We start from the raw sequence: 25,819 nt of genomic DNA on the forward strand, positions 1-25,819 counted from the left end.
CAGCTATAGGATTCAAATGCTTGGTAGCTCAAATATTTCCTATCCAATGCTCTCTGTCTCTTAGAAAACGTTTTCTGAAACTTTGGGAATGTTAACAATTCCAGAAGACTGTGTTTTCATATGTATATCTTGTAATTTTCTTTATAGTGCAAGTGGTGGCCTTGATAATGAAACACATTCCCTCAACAACACTTTATTGGAGTATGTGGATCTAACAAGGCAACTCCTAGAAGCAGAAAATGAAAAGGACTCTGACACACTGAAAGATATCCGATGCCATTTTAGTGCCTTAGTGGCAAATATCATTCAGAATGTTCCAGGTATTCAGAAAAGGTTTCATATTGATTCCATTTTAGTACAATCAAGCCTAAATAAAGGTCATGCTCATAAGTAACTGTGCTTTTATTTCTTCATTTGAGGAGTGTGCTAATGATCAAATTTATCGTAAAAATCTTGCTCTTCCAAGTTTACTATATTTTAAAATTATCCATTCCAGTTCAGCTTGCCATTGGTTGCATTCACATGTAGTGGTAAGTTAATAAACCATGGTTTGCGCTGATGCATGAAGCCCAGTCACTTATCTCATTGCTTCACACAAATTAGGAAGATGATACTTTGTATTACAGCCAAACCTGGGATAGTGGCTCGTTTGTCTCTAACAAACCAAGGTTCATTAGCCAATCTAATAGGGTTGCCATATTTCAAACAATGAAAATCTGGACAGAAATGTTTGTTTGTTGAGCTATTTTTCAAATTGATGAACTTTTTTGGCGACATCGCAAAGAACCCCACTGCTGTTTTTGAGCTGTTTTTATGGGGAAATGGCAAAAAACGCCACTGCCGACAATAGCCCAGATTTTCCCAGATATTTTGCTGATTTCCTCCCGGATACTGCTGCCGATTGCAGTACAGTGATACCTCGGTTTTCGAACGTCTCCATTGACTAATGTTTTGGTTTTCGAACGCCGTAAACCCAGAAATAAATGCTTCCGGTTTCAAACTTGCCTTGGAAGTTGAACAGCTTCTGCTGAGTGTATATGTTATTTTTCTCAATTTTATCCATTAAATTTGCAGGCCGCCCTTTGCTCCTCGGTTTTCAAACATTTCAGAATTCAAACGGTCTTCCAGAATGGATTACGTTTGAAAACCGAGGTACTACTGTATTCTGGATATGTCCAGGAAATCACACATATGGCAACCCTAAATCTAAGCTCAGTGACTCCTTTTTCTAGCTGTAGATACTTTCCTCAGAGGGGATGTTACACATATATCCAAACCACCTGTCCTCTTTCCAACTGTCTCTTTATCTGAGCATTCTCTTAGAAACAACTGCTTTTATTTTGCTGTCTCCACCCCCTTTGGCTTGGTAGCCAATCAGAGAGACGCTCCATCACTCTGGCAGAGTTCTGAGGACCAGGCTCTGATCTAGCTCAGCTGTCCGTCACAAATGCCTTACAGCTGTGTTGGACGATGGGAGTTAGCATTCAAGACCAAGGTTTGCTGCCAATTACTGTTAGATGCAAACAAGACCCTAGAAAAGGCCTAGCTACAATTGCTGCCGCAGAGTTTGCATTCAGTGAAAGTGTAAAGGCAGTAGGCACTCATTTTTCAAGTCAACTCAAAGGCATTTTGTTCCTTGTCTTCATCTATATATTTAACTTCTCCATTCTCTCCTGAGGTTACACATTGTAAAGATATGTTGGTTTATCTATCTCTTGGGTAAGGAATGTTACATTTCTGCATAGAACAGTCTAAGGCACAGCTTTGATTTGATGACAGTAAAGAATAGAAGGCAAGAATAGAAGAATAACCAGGGGGTTAAGAGAGTTCACCTTTATATTTGTTCATTTCTTAAAAGACAAGCTAAGTTTTTGTTGTCTATCGTTGGCATATTTGGTTTATGTAAAAGGATTTTTGTTTTGTTCATCTGTGTTGCTTTTGTAGTTCACCAGAGAAGAAGTGTCTTTCCACAGCAGAGCCTCCGACACAGCCTCTTTATGTTGTTCAGTCACTGGGCAGGACCTTTCAGCATCATGTTTACTCCTCTGGACAGATATAGTGATAGAAACATGCAGATAAACAGACATCAGTACTGTGCATTAAAGGTAACACTCTTAAGAACATATTTTACCAACATATATTTACTAATAGTGATATTTCATCAGCTGCCATATCGTTAGCTTTGATTTCAAGATTGTGATAACCTGCACTCGCACCTAAAACATTAATGTTCCCATATGTTTGTAGTTGCTGCAACTTGTCCTCAGGCAACAGTTACACTAAATGACAAGGATCTAGAGAATCAGCCTTCTGTGTAAATAGTTTAATGTTCTCAACTTACACAGAAAAAGAATGTTTCACTTTTATTAGTTCTTGGAATAAAATCCAGAGGGTTGTCTACTCAGAATAGACTCGTTGAAATTACTGGACTCAAGTTAGTAATTTCAGTAGGTCTACTCTGAGTAGGACTAACATTAGCTACATCTAGGGTTGCCATATTTCAAGAGGTAAAAATCTGGGCACAGAAAGTTGATGAGCTTTTTTAGGACAATCGCCCGATAGCCCCACTGCCAAGCCCAACCTGACCATGCCAGAGCCAGAGCCCAGGCGAACAGAGCCAGAGCTGCCTGCACACAATTTTTATTTTTATTTTACCCCAAATCCAGGACATTTGCTTTAAAATGTAAAATTCCCCCCGGATGGGCATGTAGGACCCTCAAAAGAGCACATGTCCAGGAATTCCCAGACATATGGCAACCCTACTACAACCCTAGTTTGTTTGCTTTTTAAAGTAAAACAATAACAACCTCTTTTATCCCATTTCTTTAAAGGCTATGTCTGCTGTACTTTGTTGTGGCCCTGTTGCAGATAATGTAGGTCTCTCATCAGACGGCTATTTGTATAAATGGCTGGACAATATTTTGGATTCGCAGGATAAGAAGGTAATGTATAAGCACTAGTGACCTTAAAAAGAGTGGTTTGTAGTCAGATAATCTGTGGCTGAGATTTCAGGAACCTGTAAAATGTATAGTTCCTTCTCTTGCCACACTAAAATTAGTTGAGGTCTCTTACCATCTCAGATCTGCTAAGAGGTTTTAAAAAACAATGGAGGGGGGTGTCAGCTATAATATATTGATGTAAAAGTTAACATCTTTACAATATCAATTCATCTAACCTCTGACTTGACATTGGGAAAGGCAAAACGCTTTTGTAAATTAATTCCAGAAACCTTTATTACCAGTCTACTTATTTTTAAAAGCTTTACTGCTGAAAATGGGTAGATAAAATTTCTGTAGTTCTTGTTCAGTTAATGACTTAAAATTGTTGGTTGCAACTCTTGAGTTTTGTGTTGTATTGTTTTTAGGTTCATCAGCTTGGCTGTGAGGCAGTTATGTTGCTGTTGGAACTCAACCCCGACCAGAGTAACCTCATGTACTGGGCTGTAGATCGCTGTTATACGGGCTCTAAGCGGGTAGCAGCTGGATGCTTTAAAGCCATAGCCAGTGTATTCCAAAACAGGTATTAGATAAAGTTACTGCGCAGGGGGGAATCAGTTAAGATGGATGTTACTATTTTTTAAATGTTAATTTGCTTGTTCATTTTAAGCATCTCAAAGTGCTTTGTGTTTCATTTTCTTTACAGGGATTACCAATGTGACACAGTTACTCTTCTCAATCTTATATTATTTAAAGCGGCTGACTCTTCTAGGGCTATCTACGAAGTTGCTATGCAGCTCCTACAGGTTTGTATGAAAGGCTTTTAGAAAATTAAGATCTATAAGTGTTTGAGATTGATTATTTATAATATTGTTGCATAATGTTAACATGGTAACAAATATCAGTATTCCGACCCCCACCTAATACAAGTTGGTGATGTCCAATTGGTATTCTATGAATGAACAATGACTTACATGTTTATTGTTTAAAATAATATTCTTCGTGGTTGAATTAATATCCCGAGACAATTTTTTGTACATCTTATTTTTCTAGATTTTAGAGCCGAAGATGTTTCGCTATGCTCATAAGCTTGAGGTTCAAAGAACAGATGGGATATTGAGCCAGCCTTCGCCTTTGCCACATTTGTACTCTGTGTCCTATTATCAACTTTCTGAAGAATTAGCAAGGACATACCCAGAATTAACACTTGCAATATTTTCAGGTATATTAGAACATTTGCTGATGGTCGGAGGTTTGTTTTTAGAAACATTAAACTTATCTGAATACATTTTACTGTGCTTTCAAGCTGTCTTTGACTTTCTTTATTGTTAACAGTAGTCTTATTGATTTCTGATAGCATAGCACTGTCCTAATTGTGCATTATTTTAGTGTGGCAAGTCATTGGCCTGCTTTGAAGTGAAACACATGCCTCAACTTAACAAGCAAGATAAGATTTGAGGATTCTCCCTTTGGTCTCTAATTGGTATTTGGCTTTGAGCAAAGGCAGGAAATGAAGATTCGAAGGAGTGAGTTAGCACCAACAATTTCCCTTATTTCAGTGTTTCCTGCCTTCGATCTGTAAGGAGTATCAAATCCTGACACTTAAGAAGGAAGGCTTTTAATGGTAACCCAGATTATTCCTTTTGCCCATGTGCACAGTCCCTTTGATCATCCTGTTTCATCCAATTTGGGAAACTTATTACTAGCTTATTACTTATAGACTTCTGGTTTAATTGCGGGTCACACAAAGGAGCTGTGTGTATGGTCAAATGCTTCTTTATATCTCTCAGCCTGTTAAGTCAATGTTTGATTGTCTAAAGCACAAGCCCTTGTACTTTCCCACTAGTTTTGCACAGCTGCCTTTTCTCTCTAGAGGCAGGAATTCATACAAATGAGAGGGACCGCATCTTTTTTCATGTGACCATGACTGTTGATCTAAGCCTCCTACCAGTATGAGTAAAGTACATAATTCTCCTTACTGCTTCTGTTCAGTCTAGTAGTTCACATTTTTCAGCATGGGTTTCTGCAGTTAAGAAAACGAACAAAAATGCCTCTTTTCTCATAACACACAGATTTGTTTGTCTTTTAATTATTGAATATAGAGGTAAGCCAGAGAATTCAAATGGCACACCCCTCTGGAAGACAGGTGATGCTACACTATCTGCTACCGTGGATGAATAATATTGAATTGGTGGATCTGAAACCTTTGCCCACAATTCGGCGACATGATGAAGATGAAGAGGATTCCTTGAAAGATAGAGAGCTGATGGTGAACAGCAGGCGCTGGCTAAGAGGCGAAGGTTGGGGATCACCACAGGCGTCTGCTTTGGTTTTAAACAACCTCATGTATATGACAGCAAAGGTAAACTAAAGGGTTGGGTCTTAAGTGGATTTTCCATTTTGAGGTGATACAGTTGCTAGTAGGAATGCTGGTACTGGATACTGAACTTCACTGTGTAACTCAAATCACTGATGTTTCACACTTTCAATTGCAAAATTGTTCTAAAAGTTAGAGGAGTCGCAATAGGCTAAAACTTACTTTGAGAAAGTTCATTAGTATATCATAGTGCTGCTAATTTGCATGGTGAGCGATCTCCCAGTGGTTCAAGCTTAGGGACCCATCCTTCCCCCACCTAAACCACTATATATGATTTCTTTCTCCATCCAAGACAGGTTGACTGCTCAGGAGCACATCTAGCTTGTCTGGGCTAAGCTTCAATTTGTTTGCCTTCATCTAGATTCAGAACGTGGATTTAGATAGAACGGGTGGGGAGATAAGCACAGATATGCTTTTGCATGCACACCCCATTCTTGTGCTACCCTTTTGCTGTTGTCTTCTCAGTGTGCCAAAATATGCCAGAACTTTTTCAGTTGAACCATCATTTCCAGTTTCATTCTCACTGGAAAAACTGGTTACCAGCTTTGGAACATGCCAGAAACTATAATTATGGTTTGAATGCTACAGGAAACTATGGTTATCTCAAGATTTCTGGGTTTAATTGTGGTGCACTGAGAAGGAAGGGCAGAAGAAGGTGTGTGCACAGGAAAGGCTCAGGTTTGGAAGCCAGGACAAGGGCAGACAATGACATTGTGAAATTTAACACACTTAATACTGATGGTTGTTTGTTAAACAAGCTTCAGAGTCCTAGAAACGTTTGTGGGTTTAAGTTGGTTAAATGAAGCTTATCGTTTCTTTTACCGTTGACTTTGAAACATATCTCATACTAAATTATTTTCTTCAGGTAGATACACAAACACTCACATATGAATGAGATTGTTGAACTTGTTGGAAATGAATGTCTCAACATTGTTTTCTAGTATGGTGATGAAGTGGCATGGTCAGAAATCGAGAACGTCTGGATTACTCTAGCAGACAGTTGGCCAAAGAATTTGAAAATAATTCTGCATTTTTTGATCAGCATTTGTGGAGTGAACAGTGAACCTAGCCTCTTGCCTTACGTAAGTGACACTGAAGCTCTTTGTTATGTCCCTGTTTCACTTAAGAATAACTTCTAAGGGATAATTTTTTGACAGAGAACAACTGGGTTCAAATCTGTGCTTGACCAAAGCTCACCTTCAGGTACTTTCTCTCTCACATATAGTCCAATCTCCCTCGTATAGTGGTTGTAAAAATAAAATGGGATAACTCTGTGTAGCCCTTTGGAGGAGGAGAAAAATACTTCCAGAATGTATTTCCTTTATGAGAATGTAATCCATAACCCTTTGAAGTCAATTACAGAATTGCCATTGATTGACCCTTCCATGAAATATTGCAGTACAACATCAAAGGCTGAAATAATGTTTGCATATAACATTTTAAAACTAAGTGTACTAATAATATTCAATCACTTTGATGTAAAGAAGAAATCTTTGATATTGATTATACGTTTGGAGTTTTATTTAGGTTTTTGTTCTTATTTTGTTCTCTTTATATTGAACACATCCTTTAATATTAAAGAGAATGAAAAATATTCAGTTGCTATAAGATGTTTTAAGGCAAGGAAGATTAACGTTTTGGGGGCTAATGGCCACGTTGACCCATGGGCAACCCTTGGAGTCACATATAAAAGCGGACATGTCAAGTCTTCTACACTATATAAAATCATTGTCTTTCAATCTTAATTTCAGTTTTTAAACGTTTTCTTCTTTAAAGTTTAAAGCAGAATTTTCAGGAAGGTCTTAGGTGCAGTCACAGGAGCTTTTTGGCATCACAGAATCACAGCAAGGGATCTGCAGGTGTAGTCAGTAAAAAAAGCAAAAATGGGAGGACTGGAGTCCCCCCAAAAACTTTTGGCATCAAAGTGAAGGACCTAGAGGAGCAGTCAGTAAAACATGGGGGAAAAGAAATGCAATGAGCATATTTAAGGGATGCTTGGAAGCTCATAAAAACTTTTTGGGGCATCACAGGAGCAGTCTGTAAAAAATAAAGTTAATTGTATGTTTTTTATTTTGAAAAGTGGAATTTGGAGACGACAAAAAATTAGGCATCATAGGAGGGAACCTACTGGGGAAATCAATAACTTTTTAAAAAACCACACCCTAGAATAATTACAATGACATCTTAGGGGGCTTCTGGGGGGCACAAAACCTTTTCAGGGGCAAGAGACATCCCCCAGGCCATGTGCTAGCCACCCCTGGTTTAAGATCTATGTGTGCTGGTGGGGCAGTATTTATGTAATTTGACTGCCAATATAAAACAATGTTATCCTAACTTAATATTTATACACAAGCAATGTCAGACTTCATGTTTAGTGATTTGTTTGAATGGCAGGTGAAGAAAGTCATTGTTTACCTGGGTAGAGATAAAACCATGCAGCTTTTGGAAGAGCTGGTGACTGAGTTGCAGCTTACTGATCCAGTCAGTTCTGGAGTCACTCATATGGATAATCCACCATATTATCGCATCACTTCCAGTTACAAAATCCCTTCTGTCACCTCAGGTGAGGGTATGAATTTAACCAATCATTTGCTGTACTTAAGTGGATATATTTGGGATTGATTGATTGATTGATTGATTAATTGATTGACTTTATATACCACCCTATATCCGCAGGTCTCACTGTTAGGTAAAAAGCCTGGTATAAATTTTTACGTTATTTAAGTATGAAGCTTTATTTTAACCTTATTTTTTTAAAAATCTGAATTGTTAAATACCTGTGTTATGAACAATGGAGGGAAAATACTTGTTTGGGAGGAGTTTGGGTGACATGAATAGTTTACCTGGTGCTGCCTCCCTCACCATTTCAAAGAACTGGGGAAGGGAGAAGATGAGCTCTAGATGCAGCGCTATTTCAAAATAATGTTTGGAAGCTTTGAAAGATCAACGACAAAAGAGCAGATAAGCATTAGCTCTTCTCTTCATCCCTAAAAATGTGTATTAAAAAATTCAGGAACAGGATGACTGAAAGTATGTATTGCATTTATTTGCAAACCCAGTCACAAACAGTTTCAAAGGTTTGCCATGTTATATTGTGCCCGGGGGTGGAATGGGGTGGGGATTTCAAGAAAATCAAATCCAAAGCACATCTGGGGATGCACATCTAGCTGCATGGCTCCTTGCATCTTTCCTTTGCACAGGCTTGAAAAGTAGAGTTCATATGCAGATCAAAACAAAGTAATAGGTCAGGATGTTTAAGTAACTTCCATAATTCATGTACATCTCATAAGTTTTTCATCCTAAATACGCTGTTACTTCTAATTTCAGGAACCACTTCCAGTAGCAATACAATGGTGGCGCCCACTGATGGTAATCCTGACATTAAGCATGCAAAAGATAGCATTGATGAAAAGTAAGTAGTACCTCAAAGAATAACAGTACTGGAAACTGGAATAAAAATAAGCCTTTTTTATTACAAAAAATGTAGCCAGTCAAGGCACAGTTTTTTAAAATGGCTTGTTGCAGGTCCCTTAGTAGAACGTGGAGGTTGAAGGGGGATGGTTGTAAATTATGAGACATAATGTTGAATAATTATGTATATTATATATCGACCTTGAACAAAAGATGACAGTGCTACATTTTAAGAAACAAATGTATATCTCTAGTTGACACCATTATTTTTATTCCTTTAGCTATGTACATCTAGATATCTACAGTGGACTAAACAGCAATCTGAACCGCCAACACCACAGGCTAGAATCTCGTTATAGCAGCAGTTCTGGAGGATCATATGAAGAAGAGAAAAGTAAAAATAATAATTTTACAGTCTCCTTAGTAATGCATGTTTTAATTACGTACATGAACAGTGTCAGCTGAAAGAGTTTATGGCAAAAATGTTTGTTTTTGCTGGATCCAGACACCGGATTCCTCTGATATGGGATGACGCCTCTGGGGGTGACAGGCAGGGTCTTAAACGGCCTACTGCCACTTATCTGGGGGGAGGGGAGCCTCTCCCCTCCCCACACCAATCCTGTCTATGGTTGGAACAGGTTGAGTACAACTTACTCTCTTTTGTAAAAGGGACGCGGGTGGCGCTGTGGTCTAAACCACTGAGCCTCTTGGGCTTGCCGATCAGAAGGTTGGCAGTTCAAATCTGTGTGATGGGCTGTGCTCCCGTTGCTCTGTCCCAGCTTCTGCCAACCTAGCAGTTCAAAAGCACGCCAGTGCAAGTAGCTAAATAGGTACCACTGTGGTGGGAAGGTAAATGGTGTTACCATGCGCTCTGGTTTCCATCATGGTGTTCTGTTGTGCCAGAAGTGGTTTAGTCATGCCAGCCATATGACCCAGAAAGCTGTCTGTGGACAAACACTGGCTCCCTTGGCCTGAAAAGCGAGATGAGCGCCGCACCCCATGGTTGCCTTTGATCGGACTTAACCATCCAGGGGTCCTTTACCTTTACCTTTATTTTACTCTCTTTTGTGGAAAGCCATTGGAATCATTTTTTTTTTAATTGCCCTGTTGTTGAATGTACGGATTTTCTTCCTCTGCCATTTTTATATTTCTCTTCTTTGCTTGTGTGCGGGTTCTTTTTTCATCAGTGTCAGGCTTTCATGGTAATAGCTTCCAGAAACACATGGGAACATCCTTCCATGTGATCAGCTCAGAACATAAAATAGGTTTGTGTGTGGTGGGGGGAGAGAAACTGTCATGTATGAAGCAACTTTTGGAATGCAGAACAGTATTGGGAATTGTATGGAATGCAATGGTACTGCATGCATATTTGAAAAGAACCTGTTTCTGCTAACATGAATGCATTAAACTGAACTCTAATATTCAACTATAAAATGAATACTTTTGATAGGCGATTCAATGCCCCTGTACTCAAACTGGCGGCTGAAAGTGATGGAGCACAATGAAGGGGAGCCTTTACCATTTCCACCTTCAGGGGGCTGTTGGTCACCGCTGGTAGATTATTTGCCTGAAACAACCTCCCCAGGCATGTCTCTTCATAGGTAAGCAATAAAAGTAAATGGAAACAATGCAAGTTCCTTTTAATATTCAGCGTGCATGTCACAATTGCCCCTTCCTGAAGAGATGGGAAGGTCAGCTGTTTGCGCCTTACACAGGAGGAATGGTTAGTATCCGATATTTTAAATTATGGTCTTTGTAGGGGAAAAGTTTCAACCCATGCTTCTTGAGTCTCTCTGCCTTTGGGGTCTCATTGCCAAAGTAGTAGTAGTAGTAGCAGCAGCAGTAGTAATTTATTATTTATACCCTGCCCATCTGGCTGGGTTTCCCCAGCCACTTTGGGCGGCTTCCAACAAAATATTAAAGATACAATAAAACATCAAACATTAAAAACTTCCCTAAACAGGGCTGCCTTCAGATGTCTTCTAAAAGCCAGATAGATGTTTATTTCCTTGACATCTGATGGGAGGGCTTTCCACAGGGCGGGCGCCACGAGCGAGAAGTTCCATTTTCCAAAGCAGAGGGCCTATTGTCTTGTTACTATCTTGGGGAAATCTCACCCAGGAAGACTCTCAGGTTGCAGGTAGTTCCTCAGCTCCAAATGGCTTTCTGCAATGAGGCCTTTTGCTCTAACTTTTGTTTTCCCAAATGTATGGTGGAAGTAAAAATTCGGGTTGACCTGTCCTTTGACAAAGCTAGGTCTGAATTCTTGTCAATCAACAACTATTAATCATGATAGAGCCTTCATGTTCAGAGTTATTGGTACTTCTGTATACTCATTCCTAGGTCTGTACAGCATGAGAGAACCCTTGAATTATTCACCTGAGAGGACTTCCAAAATGCATCTGCCTAACCACTGTTGGAAACAATTCCCTTGTTCTGATTTTGGGTGGATTTTTGGTCTATTTTTGCAGGGCTGCTCTTAGCATTAAGATGTTAGGGACCACCAACGTTCTGAGTATCCCTCCTGTCTGAAAGAGTAGTAACAATAGTTGTGTACTAAACCTTCCTTTACAAGTTTTTGATTCTGCATTGCCTCGGCACTGAACATGATCAGAAAATTGAATTCAGATTTGCTTCCTAAATAGAAGCAGTTAAGCTGTGGCACGGTCATATTAAGGCATACTTCATATTCAAATGTTGTCTGTATCATCATAACTAATACTTTAAAAGTCAATTTTCCTGAAAGAATCAGATTTGTTTTGACTGGTGGTAGCTTTATATGAAATAGTAATAATGTAACTAGACTACTATCAAAGTTTCATTTAAAAGTATTGCATCTTAAAAAGAAACTGCTTCTTCATTCTGTTCTTTTAACCTTACTAATTGTTTTTGCTTGTAGGTGTAACATAGCAGTGATTTTGTTGACTGACTTGATAATTGACCACAGTGTGAAGGTTGACTGGGGAACCTACCTGCACCTCTTGCTTCATGCAGTTTTTATAGGTAATGACATCTTTATAAAAACTGAGAGACAATGTTAGCTCATCGTTTTGTGCTCTTGCCTTTTAATCACTACAAAAGAGGTGGCTTATCTATGTTAAAGTAAGACAACTCTGGCAATCGGAGGTAAAGCACAAATTTTGAAATGGAGTAGCTAAGGATCACAAGGGGAGAACTCTTGTTTTTATATTGCATAAAAATATTTGTAGTTTGAAAACACATATTTATAACTCCTGCGCATTGTATACATTATAATAATGAATGAGAGATTATATACGTCACTGACTCTCCCCCCCAATGGTAGACCTCTTGATACGTTTAGTGTAGCAAACTTGCATTTAAATTACAATAGTACAACAGATCATAAGGGTGATGTCATTGTTGCTGTGGTACATCTAACATTAACTTTATTGCTTACAGGACTTGATCACCACCATCCTGAAGTATACGAACACTGTAAACGCCTCCTATTGCATTTATTGATAGTGATGGGCTCTAACAGTAATGTCCAGTCTGTGGCTTCTGTCCTTCTCAGGAACAGGGAGTTTAATGAACCCCGGGTGCTCACTGTCAAACAAACAGCACATTTGGATTACATATTCACAGGTACATTAAATGAATTAAATATTTCTGAAGAAATATGGCAACATTATATTGTAATGAGGTTAAAGTGTTATACTGCCAATGACACCATACACTTTAGCCATTGAAAATAAAAGCTATTTCCCACTGGTGCATAGCTGGTTGATGAAGTGCATTATCCGTTAAGAAGGGATAGTACCTCTGGTGGGGGACACATGGTGCTCCTTCTAGGGTTTACCCACCTTTGGTCCACTCCCTGCACTCAGCTTTCACCTATGGCTCCTAGAAGCTGTCAGCATGCGACAGTGGCCACACCCCGGGAAACGGCTTCGACTGGCCGGCTAAACCAGGTGAAAATAGCCGATGGGTCTCAAACCTTCAGTGAGATAGGGACTTCCTCTTCGTCAGAAGACAGGCTCTGGCACATTGAGCAGATGAGACCAACAGTGGATCCAACGGTCAAGAAGGGGGTTTCTGCACATGCTGTAGAGGGAAGTGAGGAGCAGATGGGTCTTGTCAACTGAGGAAGGTATCCCATCTAGGAGAAGGAAATGAGCCTAGGCAAGCCTTGGGGTTGTATGCCCCTCTGTCTCCTCTTTTCCTCCTGCACAGTGGAGAGAGGATTAATTTTGTTCCTGCAGAATGGATCAGGGTGAGAGCAACGGGCAAAGCATGTATAGGCTGGTACCAAATCGGGGGAGAAGATCTCTCTCCAGACCCCTTCAAGGCTTCATAATATCCCCACCAGTTGGGCGCTCTCTATTACTTTCCAGCAGATGGCAGCACTTTGTCATACAATATAATCACAAAGAGTAGTTGATCTCACGAAAATATTTGGTTTTGTTGTTTCTATTTTTATTAAATTGCGCTTCTAACATCTTTTAGTAACAACTTGTGAAGACGCATTGTTTTGCTCAAAAATTCCCTAACCCATTAAATTAAATCCTGCTAGTGCCAAATTCCTGCTTTTTTAAATACTGTTTTGCTGTTTTTTGTTTCTTTCTGTTTATATGACACTGATTTATTGTTTTCTGTTGTATTTTTGTATCACTTTTAGAGATTTTTAAATATTAAGCTGCTAAAAATGCTTTCAATTGAATGAATTAATAAAGTAGATCTTGACTGCCATTTTACTGTATAGGAACTCATTTTTTCTTTCTATAATTAGGTGTGAATGATTTTATACCGGATCACCAGCCCTCCCCAATGACAGACTCAGGGCTCAGTTCAAGTTCTACCTCTTCTAGCATCAGTTTAGGAAATACCAGTGCTGCCATTTCTCATATGCATAGCACCATCCTCAGTGAAGTTGACATTTCAGGAGAGCAAGAGGAGAAAATGAAATCACTTATGGAGTTTATTACTTCAAGGTAACATTTAAAAGTCAGCTGCTGTTACTTATCTGTATGAAAATACAAGCATGCAATGTTTTCAGTCCCATTGTGAATGTAAAGAGAAAAAGGCAAATAGGCTTGTGCTTTAACATCAGAGCTTTCAGGAGGTACATTATGGTTTAAAGCTCTTGCATTGAGTAGTGATCAGTTTGGCTAACCTATCTTGCTTTGTAGGACACTTATGCTATTAGAAAGCTACTAAGTATATTATATTTATCTTTCATAAGTAAAGCCCTTCATAGTTCTTTTTTTTGGGGGGGGGGGGCAGCCTTACTGGTATGTTTCCCCACCTTGAATTTCTCATACAATCTTAGAATTCTGTTCTTCTCTGAAGTGTTGATAAACACTTCCTAGGACCAAAAAAAATAATCCAGGTGGTGTTTAGAAATGTCGCAGTATCATTTCTGACAAGAAGGCTTTACACGTCTTCAGAATTGCTGTATACTTGTTAACAGCGACTGCATTTTATATTGGAAATTGCTTGTGGGTAAAACAGGAAGCCTTCCATCTTTATGCTGAATGTTCCTAATATTTCTGAGAAATGAGATTTTGGCTTGGTTATTTGTTACTCCTAGGAAACGAGGACCACTTTGGAACCATGAAGATGTTTCAGCAAAGAATCCAAGCATAAAGAGCGCTGAGCAGTTAACTGTATTCCTAAAGCATGTTGTTTCTGCATTTAAACAGTCAAGTTCAGGTATGGTTGAAAAAGCTGAAGTATGGTACAGTATTCAGTAAATTCCTTAAAAATAAATACCGTACAGCTCCTATATAAGAAAATGTTCATGATATATATTCAGATATACATTCGCACCTTGATTTGTGACTGGGATCCGTTCTGGAGCCCCGGCTGCTAGCTGAAAAGGACACAGGGCAAAGCTCTGTGTCTGCGCATGCGCGAGTGGCAAACCCGGAAGTAACCCATTCCAGTACTTCTGGGTTTGCTGTGGACATTCGCTGAAGCAGACGCTAGACAAGGTGGACATTTGCGGAGATATTACCATATATGTTTAATTTCCCCTAGTATTCAGGGGAATGAAGGCAGAATGGGGAATATTGGGTTTATTGAAGAATATATATCTAGTAAGTACAACCATCTCGTTGCTACTGAGGATGCGTAATCTGTGTTTCTTGCCATCTCCTGTGCAACTCTGACCCTGGCTTCAAGCTTTGAGAATAAGGTATCACTCACTGTTTGCAAATGTCTACACAGCCTATGGCTGCCCGTAAAGCCTGCTTGTGAACTCAGAATCCTTCCTGAACCTCGGTCCTCACTCCACATTCTTACTACTAACTTTATCTTACAGTTGGATTTCAGTTAGAGCACCATCTCAGCGAAGTTGCTCTTCAAACTGCACTTTCTTGCTCCTCTCGGCATTATGCTGGAAGATCCTTTCAGATTTTCAGAGCACTGAAGCAACCTCTTTCTGCAGCCACACTTTCTGACATTCTATCTAGGCTTGTAGAAACTGTTGGAGATGCAGGAGAAGAAGCTCAGGTATTTGCATTTATTGTTTCTTTTGGATCAGTTTTAAAGAGTACATTTTTTCCTTGTTCACTCATTACTTGATGGTGTAAATATGCGATTTACCAGATGTTTGAAACAGGCCTAAGTTTCCTTCAGACAGAAATACGACACTGTAAGGTAAAGGCCCAGTTTGCGCATCACACTAAACTGTGGTATAGGAAGCTGCACATAAGCAGAAATGAGACTTAGAGCTCACGCTCCTTTGCTCCCCTCTTCTCCTCCTAAACAGATTGAGGGGAGAACTTCAGCAGCTTTTAGTTCTCAGGAGCGAGAGAGTCTAAAGTGTGCTAAAGGAGGATAAAAAGATTGCACAGAAGATGAATGAATTCTTTGTTTCTGTCTTCACAGTGGAAGATAGACGGCAGATCCCAGCAACTGAACTAACTTTTGCAGGAAGGAAGTCTGAGGAAGTGAGGCAGATAGTAGTGAAAAGAGTTGACATTCTAGAACAGGAGTCAGCAACCTTTTTCAGCTGTGGGCCGGTCCACTGTCCCTCAGACCATGTGGTGGGCTGGACTATATTTTGGAAAAAAATATGAACGAATTCTTATGCGGCCCAGTCGTCTTCTCAATCTGACTTGCAGATGGTCTGGGAATCAGTGTGTTTTTACATGAGTAGAATGTGTCCTTTTATTTAAAATGCATCTCTGGGTTATTTGTGGGGCATAGGAATTTGTTCATATTTTTTTTTCAAAATATAGTCTGGCCCACCACATGGTCTGAGGGACAGTGGACCGGCCCACGGCTGAAAAAGGTTGCTGACCCCTGATCTAGAGTTGGGGTGAGCAGTGAGATGGCCATGTTTGCTGATGATACTACAGTAGCACCTTGGTTCTCAAACTTAATCCGCTGCGGAAGTCTGTTCCAAAACCAAAGCATTCCAAAACCAAGGTGCACTTTCCCATGGAAAGTAATGCAAAATGGATTAATCTGTTACAGACTTTTAAAAACACCCCCTAAAACAGCAATTTAACATGAATTTTACTATCTAATGAGACCATTGATCCATAAAATGAAAGCAATAAACAATGTACTGCAGTCACACAGTCAATCAATCAGTAGCTGAACTGGGTTCCACACAGTCACAAAAAACAGAACAAAAAAGTTGCAAAAACACGAAATAAATAGCAAAAACAGACAGACCTTAGCATAACACTCAAAACGGAAGTGTGGCATTCAAATTGGAAGCATAACACTCAAAACGGAGCATGTTCGGCTTCTGAAAAAAGTTTGCAAACTGGAACACTTCCGGGTTTGCAGTGTTTGGGTTCCAAGTTGTTTGAGAACCAAGGTGTTTGAGAACCAAGGTACCACTGTATATTGTTCAGGTCCAAAGGTGGGAGAAGGGGCTACCAAACACCACCAACTACCTAGGAGGAGAATACCCAACCCTGAGACCTACAAGGACTCCTTATCTCACTAAATCATGGTTTGGTGTGACATGTGACCCAATGTTCTGCACATCCGAAATGGATGAGAGAATGGCAGATGGATTCACATCTAACTGAAGAACATAAGAAGAACTTGCTGGATCAGGCCAATGGCCCATCTAGTCCAGCATCCTGTGGGAAACCAGATACCTGTGGGAAAGCTGCAAGCCAGATTTAAGCACAAGAGCACTCTCCCCTCTGGGTTATCAGTATCAAAAAATAAAGTCAGAGATGCTGTGCAATCTCAGTTTCTAGCAAAGGAAGAAATATACATTGTTGATAAAATATATCATATGCAAGGGGCTTTACTTTCTGTCATCTGTCTCTAGCACTAATTTCCTTCCCCCCCCCCCCCGCCCCTTTACAGGGTTTTGTCATAGAACTACTTCTCACCTTGGAGTCAGCTGTTGATACACTAGCAGACACCATGAAGCATTATGATCTTCTCGCTGCGCTTTCCCAGTAAGAATTGCTGGTAGTTTACTTTCGTTTGTTTCTGAAATGTTTCTTGCAACATCTTGGCTATGAAATTGCTTTGTAATGGATAGGGAAGGGATGCATGGGCCCTGAAGCTGACTGTCATAGTTGCAGAGAGAAGTTGAAAAAACCCCAAACGTATCTACTTGCAGACCCCAAAATGAATGGAATTGTTGACCAAAACTGTTGGCTGGGGGACTGTTTAACACAGCTTGCCATACACAATTCCCTTTCCTTTCCACTGACTAAAGTACTGTACTCTGGTGTGCAAAAACTGACTGAAGCTGGCATGATTGATACACATAAACCATAAGCTCGTAAATTCAGAATGTAGGATTTACAGTGAAATCCTATGCATATATACTCACAAGTAAGGCTCATTGTTTTTCAAAAGATGTAGGTACATATGCTTAAGTTTGACGCTTTTATCATTCAGAGTGCATCCAAACACATATATACAACAAAAAACTGATTTCTCTCCCCCCTGGTCTTTTCTGCAGTGGCCCCACATTTTTGGAACTCCTTTCCCCAAGAGCTTTGTAAAGCTTTTCTTCAGTTGTTTTTAGACAGGCCCTGAAGACTTGTTTTAATTTTGTCAAGTCTTTTCTTAATTGGCTTGTGGTGTATATTGCATAATTTGGTTTGGATTATATACCGTATTCAGTTTAGTGTTTTTTAAAATATCTGTCCGGATGCTTTAGTTGAGATTCCTGCATTGCAAGGGGTTGGACCAGATGACCCTGAGGGTCTCTTCCATCTCTGCAATTCTATGATTCTATAAGGCACCTCATGAGGATTTTATCTGAAAAGATGGGATATAAATATTTTAAAGAAAAATGGAATTTTGCCAAGCCACCTGAAAAACAATTCTAGAAGGTCAAAGACGCTCCAGAGGAGGATGTGATAGAATACAGTGAGCTAGAATGGGAGGTGGGTGTCATACACGATCCCCATAAACATTCATATGTTTCTTCTGTTTGTGCATGAGGATTTTGGAGCTAACTCTCTGAATAGAGAAGTGTCTAGATTACCAGTGTTTCATGGTGATCTGAAGAAATCAGAATAAAAAAAATCCTTCCAGTAGCACCTTTAAGACCAACTAAGTTAGTTCTTGGTATGAGCTTTCGTGTGCAAGCACACTTCTTCAGATACCAGAAATTCAGAAGAAATCAGCATTTTTCTTTCCTGTGCTGAAGCTCTAGTTAGACCTGCTGGTGTTTAAAATGTTGGGAGTAAAGTTTTGTTGTTCTGTTCAAGACAAGAAACATGCAGTTTATTCTAGTATCATCAAGCAAGCAAAAGAACCGGATTGTACAAGGTTGCTCATTCAGTATCTGAAATTAAAGGATGTTAACCTCCCTTTTTTTAGTGCTATATGAGTGTGGAATGTGACTCTTAACGTGCCATATTCTCTTTTCATTTCAGCGCTTCATATTACGACCCACTATTGGGAAACAAATACGCAGCAAACAGGAAAAGCACTGGTCAGATAAACCTAAGCACAAGTCCCATTAGCAGTGGCAACTTTTTAGGCTATTATAGTAACATGAGAAGCAACTCTTTGAGACTGAGTTTAATAGTTGATCGGAAGAGCGATCGTCGCAGAAGCAACACACTGGATATAATGGATGGAAGGATAAATCATCCCAACAGCTTAGCAAGGACTAGAAGCCTTTCCTCCCTGAGAGAGGGAGGAATGCACGATGTGCAGCCCACTACTGATCCGATGAACCTGATGGCTACCATATTTTGGATTGCCGCGTCTTTGCTAGAATCAGATTATGAATATGAATACCTCCTGGCTCTCAGGCTGCTCAACAAACTTCTTGTTCACTTGCCTCTGGATAAATCTGAGAGTAGAGAAAAGATTGAGAAGATGCAGAGTAAATTAAAATGGAATAACTTTCCAGGCCTTCAGCAGCTGTTCCTGAAAGGTTTTACCTCTGCTTCTACGCAGGAAATGACTGTTCACTTGCTCAGCAAACTTATCACAGTCTCCAAACATACGTTGGTGGATCCCTCCCAGTTAGCAGGTACACTTTTAAAATGTAAATGTATGGAGCCACGCTGTACTGAACTGTGAAGCTAATTAATTGTGAGTTATAATAGAGGAACTGTGTAAAACTGACTTGAAAAACGAATGGTGCACTATAAAAGAAGAGTTGATAACAGTGTAGAGGAAAAAGATACCAGAACTAGATTAAGACTATATTCCCTTGTCACTCCACTCACTGACCTCCATCTCCCTGACTGTTTCCTTCCCCAAGACTGCAATGTGTCCTTTCTTCTTCAGATCACAGTATCTCACCCCACGAGGGGCAGAATATCTCCTCTCCCCTCCCAAAATACGCTCTCTCCCACCCACAGTTTCTTACCAAAAGGCAGCAATATCTCTCCTCCTCTCCACCGCTCCCCAGTTTCTTTCCTCTCACTTTCTCTTTCTTCCATCCTGCTCCTCCTGAGGTGACCCATTTGGACACTGAGGTCGATTCCTGCAAGGGTCAGTCTGTGTACTTCTTACTTCCCTTAGCAGCTCAGACAATCACCAGGACAACAGTCCACTGTCCACCTCCAGCTTTAAAGGCAGTATGCTTCTGAAGACCAGTTGCCGGGCCCCGCAGGACAAGAGAGTGCTGTTGCCCTCAGGTCCTGCTTGCCCACTTCCTATAAGCATCAGGGCAGCCACAGTAAGAACAGGATGCTGGACTAAATGGGCCACTGGCATGATCCAGCAGGCTCGTCTTAGTTTTTTGTAAAAGACAAATATTATACAGAGAGACGTTGTAATAATGGCATGATATAGTAAGATTTCTCAGAGAATTAAGTTTCATACTTAGTGGTTTTAGATAGCTTTTCCAGCTCAGAATTTTTGGAGAAAGTGGTCAGAAAACACTGGGAATGCTTTTGTACAGATAAATTATGCTTCATATTTTTCCGTGCAGGATTTCCTCTTAACATCTTGTGTTTATTGCCTCATCTAATCCAACATTTTGATAACCCAACTCAGTTCTGTAAAGAAACAGCCGACAGAATAGCCAAGGTATGTAGCAGACTGACACCATTCAGAAAATTACTTTTGGCTTCCATAGCGAAGGCAGAGATGGAAATGTGATTAAACATCTGCTTTTACTAATGAGCTATTTGTTCTCCCAATATGTTGGCAAGGCAGGGAGGGGTGAGGCAGTAATAGTCTGCCTGAATGAATGATAGAACACTTGGGAAACCACATTAAATGAGGTGCCAAAGTGTAATTAAATTTCTTCCCAAAGGGCATATTTATTCTTAAAATAGTCAAAGGGGGGAGAAGTGTTTCCTTAATGTTTGTTAGTCAAACTTTATGCAAATATCACAAAACCAAGAACAATTCCGAAGTTTATCTAGGGAAGCTGAGTTACTTCAAACTGACTATTGCAGTTTAATCTTAAAATTTTAGAGACGCATAATGGTGATAATATGTTATGCAACAATTCAACAATGGTAGTTCAGACTACTTTGTATAATAAAAGTAGGCCTGATTGTTATGTTAATGTGGCCATGTGGTGGAGCACTTTTTTATTGAGGGTGTGGCGGGCTGGGTGGGATAGAAATCACACCATCAGATATTGGAAATAATGTGCAAGACAAACATTGTAGAGGATGCACTAGATAAATAGCTGAATGATTTGATGGTTGATGCTACAGCGCAAACTCTTGTTTGATGACCGATATATTTCTGGTACAATCCACTTCATTGGATATAAACCTAGAAGTAGCCTTTATGATTTGGTTTTCTAACAGTATTGCTGCATACCAGCAGTCTTACAGATTTCCATAGTAACGTCCTCAGTTTTATTGACCATAAGCTTCTTATAAGGCCTCGCCTTTTGTAAATTCAAAAACTATACTTAAAAGATGTTCACATAACAAATATTTTTGCTTTTTGTGTTTCATAGGTTTGTGCAGAGGAGAAGTCGCCAACTCTTGCTAATTTGGCTCATATGATGAGTTTATACAGTACACACAGTTATTCCAGAGACTGTTCTAACTGGATTAATGTAGTGTGTAGATATTTGCATGACTCCTTCTCAGAAACTACTTTTAATCTTATAACATACCTTGCGGAGGTAATGAAATAATATATCATTTTACATGATTTAAAGTGTCTCTCTCAATTGTGCTATACCAGGGGTGGCCAATTCCCAAGAGAGTGTGATCTACTCACAGAGTTAAAAACTACCAGTGATCTACCCGCTTTTTCTGGGTTCACGTCAAAGTTGTTGAGTTTTTTCAGGGAGGAGGTAAAATGTTGAGCTTTTTTTTAGGGGAGCCACAGTTGTTCAGCTTCTTTCGGGGGAGCCAATGATCTACCAGTGACCTACTGGTAGATCACAATTTACCTGTTGGACATGCCTGTGCTATACTATTTCCCACTTAAATAAAGCTGAGCATTTTGTCCTTTCATAGATAAATGTCAAATAGGTTTGGAGTAGGGGATTTTCTTCCTGTGTAAGAGATTGATCTACTCCAATGTGGCTCATGTTATTGACTTGGCAATGCAATGAAACAGCTTATCTCCCTTCCGGGTTCATGATTTGGAAAGAGACAGGGACCCTGCTATCCACAGAAAGTCCAGAATGACCGTTCCTTCATCTTCTTCCCCCTCCCCTTACCTGGAACCCTGTGTCACTTTATTTATTTTATATTTGTAACATTTATATGCCACCTTTTCCTCCAAGGAGCTCAAGATAGAGCTCCTCACAATAACCTTGTGAGGTAGTTTAGGCTGAGAGTGAGTGACTAGCTCAAGGTTACCCAGTGAGCTTCATGGCTGATTGGGACTTTGAACCCTAATCTCCCTGGTCACAGTCCAATACTCTTAGCTAGTTGTAACTGTGGATGGGTTGGTGTTGCTGTGCTCTCTACCTGACCATCATCTGGCTGAGTCTGCAGCCAGCATACTGAGATGGAGAGTAGAAGAGATGCAGTGGCAGCAAATTTAAGGTGATACAAATGCTAGTCCACTGCTCCTGCCACTGGATTTGCATGGGTCTCCCCTACAGAAACACGTGTGCTTCAGATCTCAAGCAGACAGGTTTCCCAGTGGGTAAATTCTGTGGGTTTCCCTTTTAAGGTGGTAGGTTGGAACTGCTTAAAAAAAAATATTGGACTTGGAAAATACAGTTTAGTTCAATAGTTTTCTGTTTCCAGTATCAGAATTCTTTTACATTGAAAAAAAATGTCACATAAGCAAAACTACTAATTTAAAGCAAATTTCTGCTATTTTGAAGACAACAGATTAAATCAATTTTTATACATTTGTTTTTAGCTGCTAGAGAAAGGTCTATCCAGCATGCAGCAATCTTTACTGCAAATCATTTACAGCCTTTTGAGTCACATTGACCTGTCTGCAGCACCAGTGAAGCAGTTCAATTTGGAAATTATAAAAATCATTGGTAAATATGTTCAGGTGAGTATTTTGAAGTACCTAATTTGAAAATGTATAAAACTATATGTTTTCACTGATATTTTGCGCTTACTCAGACCAAAGATGCTAGACAGAATTTTCTAGTGAACAGTGGGGCCCCAGTTCTATTTTATCAATGCATGTATTTTTTGCATTTTATTTATTCCCATAAAGCATCTCTGTAGTAATATTGTATGTATATTCTAAATTATCTGATAATATTTGGGACACTACAGATAACATGTGCACAGATATAATATGTACAGATTTGAATTTTAATCTGTATAATTTTTCAGCTGTGAGAGATGTGCAAATTGGCTTCCCAAACACAACTCTGGAAAAGGAATACTGTATGCATAAATCCACATTCTGCATAATGTTTTTTCATGCTTACTAGCTCATTGAAGAGACACTGAAGTTAAAAGCATGCTTGAATTATTTCCTGTGTTGCCATTTCTCATATAGATATAGCTGCTGAAGTTGTTGTGATGAAATCTGAGTGCCTTGTTTTATTAGATAGTACACACATCAACTTGTGCCCCAGTAACTTGTTCATTGTTTTACATTTAGAAGCATAGCTTTCAAGATTTCATTGAAAATATAATCCCTGGGAGATATTTAGGCTTTTTGCAGAAGGGTGGTTGTTGTTAAGAATGCCTGGAGCATACAATTATTTCAGAATACATTTTACCAATTTTATCCTTTACCTTTGAACTACAGCACAACAAAATGCCTTAATCCTAATTAACCAGGAAAAATGGTTAGTGTCCATCTCTGTGTATTTTTGGCCATTGATAGATAAGCACTTGAGTTATTGTATTCTTGTCAGGAAACATTAAGCAAAGTAGATGATCAATGTAGTTGGAGATCTTATAGACTGCCATCTGTTCCTTTCACCTCTAACCTTCCTTATGGAAGATTAAGGGACCTTTTGCTTCATTGGCTATATTTTTAATCAATACTTTAGCTAGATAAAAGGCTGGTAATCTGCATATTGTTGATATTAAAGTCTAAGTTGATTAAGTGAAGTAAGAAAAATGCAGGTGCCAGCTGTTCTTGGTAAGAAGAAAAATATAAATATATAAATTTATGGCAGTGATTTAAAGAATACTGAATAATGTTTTGATATATGAATATCAAGCTACTCAGTTCTGAATTTACAGCTCTGAAGGAGAGTGCCCTACTTCAGTCAATCATATCTGAGCTTAATAAGACAAACTATGAATGAATCTTTTGTCCATTTGTACAGCCTGTTCACTGCCCAATTTGTGTAAGCTGCAATTAAACCAGAAGGGTCATTGTTTTAGTATCCTGGCTTGTGTCAAAGTTAGTAACAGTATTTCTCCATTTCTTCTGATCTGGAAAACTATGGTTAATTAGACACTTCCTGGTTTAATCATGGCTTAATCAAAGGGGTTCTACCTATTAGCAGAAGGCTTGTTGATATCAGTTTATTAAGCCCATACATGATAATCAGAACCTGCACAGTATGTGATGGGCATTTGTGTGTGTGTGTGTGTGTGTGTGTGCTTGTTGGTTGTGATAAGGCATGCTGTGATAAAAGGTTCTAGTTTTTAATACTTTTTGTCAACCTCAAGTTGAAGTCTTTACAATTGTAGGATTCAAAAATATTGCAACAACTTAAAAGCAAGCCCCATTGTTTTTCTTTTCTTTTCTCTTTCTCTCACTACATGATTTCTGCTTTTTCCTTTTCTTTTACTGACCTCTCAATCAGATGAATCCACTGTTTAGAGGCTTGTCACAATGAAATTAAGGAGAATGCACTTAGCCTAGAGTCTTCCTGTTGTGTTCTCTTGTCTTGATTGCTCCTAGAAAAGTTGAAGTCTGACCCCATGTGAACTAGTATACTCATTTCTAAATCACACTGACAACTGAAGCAGCCATTCTAGCAAAATAAAAGCCACTTATTCCATCTGTCATGTTGTGAGCATACTGTTACATTAACAAATCGGATGATTTAAAAATGACTATAGAAGCTTCTTAGATTCTAACATAGCATACGAAGTGCTAGACATTATAGCATACACAGTGGATAATCTCCAACATTTCCAGCAGTAGATGGCAAACTACCGTATCTTAAGGTTCCCAGTCATATACTTAATATGAGGTAAGGTCTACTGACCTGTTTCATAAATTGAATATTTTAACTTCATTTCTCTAGAAATATATTAATATATTTTTCCTCAATCTTTTAATGACTAATGCAGATCATGTTCACATTTAAAGGTGAGGTTAGTCAATTTCTTATAATTCTGTTTTTACTGACATTAACTGCAGTATGTATGCCCTTTTTCTTTCCCTGTTAGAGTCCGTACTGGAAGGAAGCCCTTAATATTTTGAAACTGGTGGTATCTCGATCGGCAAGTCTTGTGGTACCTAATGATATTCCAAAATCTTACGGTGGCGACATAAGCTCTCCTGAAATCTCATTTACAAAAATATTTAACAATGTCTCCAAAGAACTACCTGGGAAAACGTTAGATTTTCATTTTGACATTTCAGAGGTAAGGGCATATTGAATATAACATCTCTGTGCTTAGAATTTTGTCTTGGGCTGTATTTTGCAAAAACCAAACAAATACTATGAGCTGGTTCACAGTAATGCTCAGCCAAGCCATTACTTAATGCTTATTTTTGGAGTGAGTTTTCTGTTATCCACACTGCAGTCATCCTCCCAGCTTGCTTCATTGCCCACCATTCCTCAGTAAACCATGGTACAGTGCAGACCCCCCTGCAACGTCACACAGGAACCTCAGATGTGATAATGCCAACAGTCCTCATCTCCCCACAAGATGCCCCTTGCCCTGCCTTGCAATACACAATGAAAGTGAGAATTGTAAGGCAGATGTGCTCAGCTGAAGAATTTAAGGTGCACATTTATATATTTCTTCACTTTATAGACACCAATTATTGGGAACAAGTATGGCGATCAGCACAGTGCAGCTGGCAGAAATGGAAAGCCTAAAGTCATTGCTGTTACAAGGAGCACTTCTTCAACTTCCTCAGGATCAAATTCTAATGGCTTGGTACCTGTCAGCTGGAAGAGGCCACAGTTGTCCCAGGTGAGTTACCTGGAAGTAACATCACATTCCCTAGGTCTTCAAAATATTGCAGGGAGGGGGGTGTTGTAGCATTTTCTGTAGCAATGGTAATATGCACTATTAACAACAAATACGACTTCAACATTTGGGAATATCAGCTAATTGAATATGATAGCACA

The 25,819-nt window shown here is 39.3% G+C and overlaps 1 protein-coding gene across 9 annotated transcripts in view; it reads left to right on the forward strand.

Moving 5' to 3' along the window:
- FRYL (FRY like transcription coactivator) overlaps window positions 1-25,819 on the forward strand; it is a 145,038-nt gene that overhangs the window by 93,900 nt on the left and 25,319 nt on the right. For all 9 annotated transcript variants that reach the window (XM_081019735.1, XM_081019736.1, XM_081019728.1 and 6 more), the window contains 24 exons: window positions 148-320; window positions 1,945-2,105; window positions 2,832-2,942; window positions 3,365-3,519; window positions 3,643-3,742; window positions 3,990-4,158; window positions 5,039-5,298; window positions 6,255-6,395; window positions 7,708-7,876; window positions 8,641-8,725; window positions 9,006-9,118; window positions 10,175-10,325; window positions 11,624-11,727; window positions 12,145-12,330; window positions 13,475-13,676; window positions 14,276-14,397; window positions 15,008-15,198; window positions 17,026-17,120; window positions 18,561-19,168; window positions 20,078-20,175; window positions 21,068-21,238; window positions 22,441-22,581; window positions 24,906-25,103; window positions 25,500-25,661. In XM_081019735.1, coding sequence (XP_080875861.1) covers window positions 148-320; window positions 1,945-2,105; window positions 2,832-2,942; window positions 3,365-3,519; window positions 3,643-3,742; window positions 3,990-4,158; window positions 5,039-5,298; window positions 6,255-6,395; window positions 7,708-7,876; window positions 8,641-8,725; window positions 9,006-9,118; window positions 10,175-10,325; window positions 11,624-11,727; window positions 12,145-12,330; window positions 13,475-13,676; window positions 14,276-14,397; window positions 15,008-15,198; window positions 17,026-17,120; window positions 18,561-19,168; window positions 20,078-20,175; window positions 21,068-21,238; window positions 22,441-22,581; window positions 24,906-25,103; window positions 25,500-25,661 — 4,066 coding nt within the window. The remainder of the gene's footprint in view (window positions 1-147; window positions 321-1,944; window positions 2,106-2,831; window positions 2,943-3,364; window positions 3,520-3,642; window positions 3,743-3,989; window positions 4,159-5,038; window positions 5,299-6,254; window positions 6,396-7,707; window positions 7,877-8,640; window positions 8,726-9,005; window positions 9,119-10,174; window positions 10,326-11,623; window positions 11,728-12,144; window positions 12,331-13,474; window positions 13,677-14,275; window positions 14,398-15,007; window positions 15,199-17,025; window positions 17,121-18,560; window positions 19,169-20,077; window positions 20,176-21,067; window positions 21,239-22,440; window positions 22,582-24,905; window positions 25,104-25,499; window positions 25,662-25,819) is intronic.

Source organism: Podarcis pityusensis (genome assembly GCF_964106645.2).
Source record: "Podarcis pityusensis genome assembly, chromosome: 9".
In the NCBI taxonomy this organism is placed as follows: Eukaryota; Metazoa; Chordata; class Lepidosauria; order Squamata; family Lacertidae; genus Podarcis; species Podarcis pityusensis.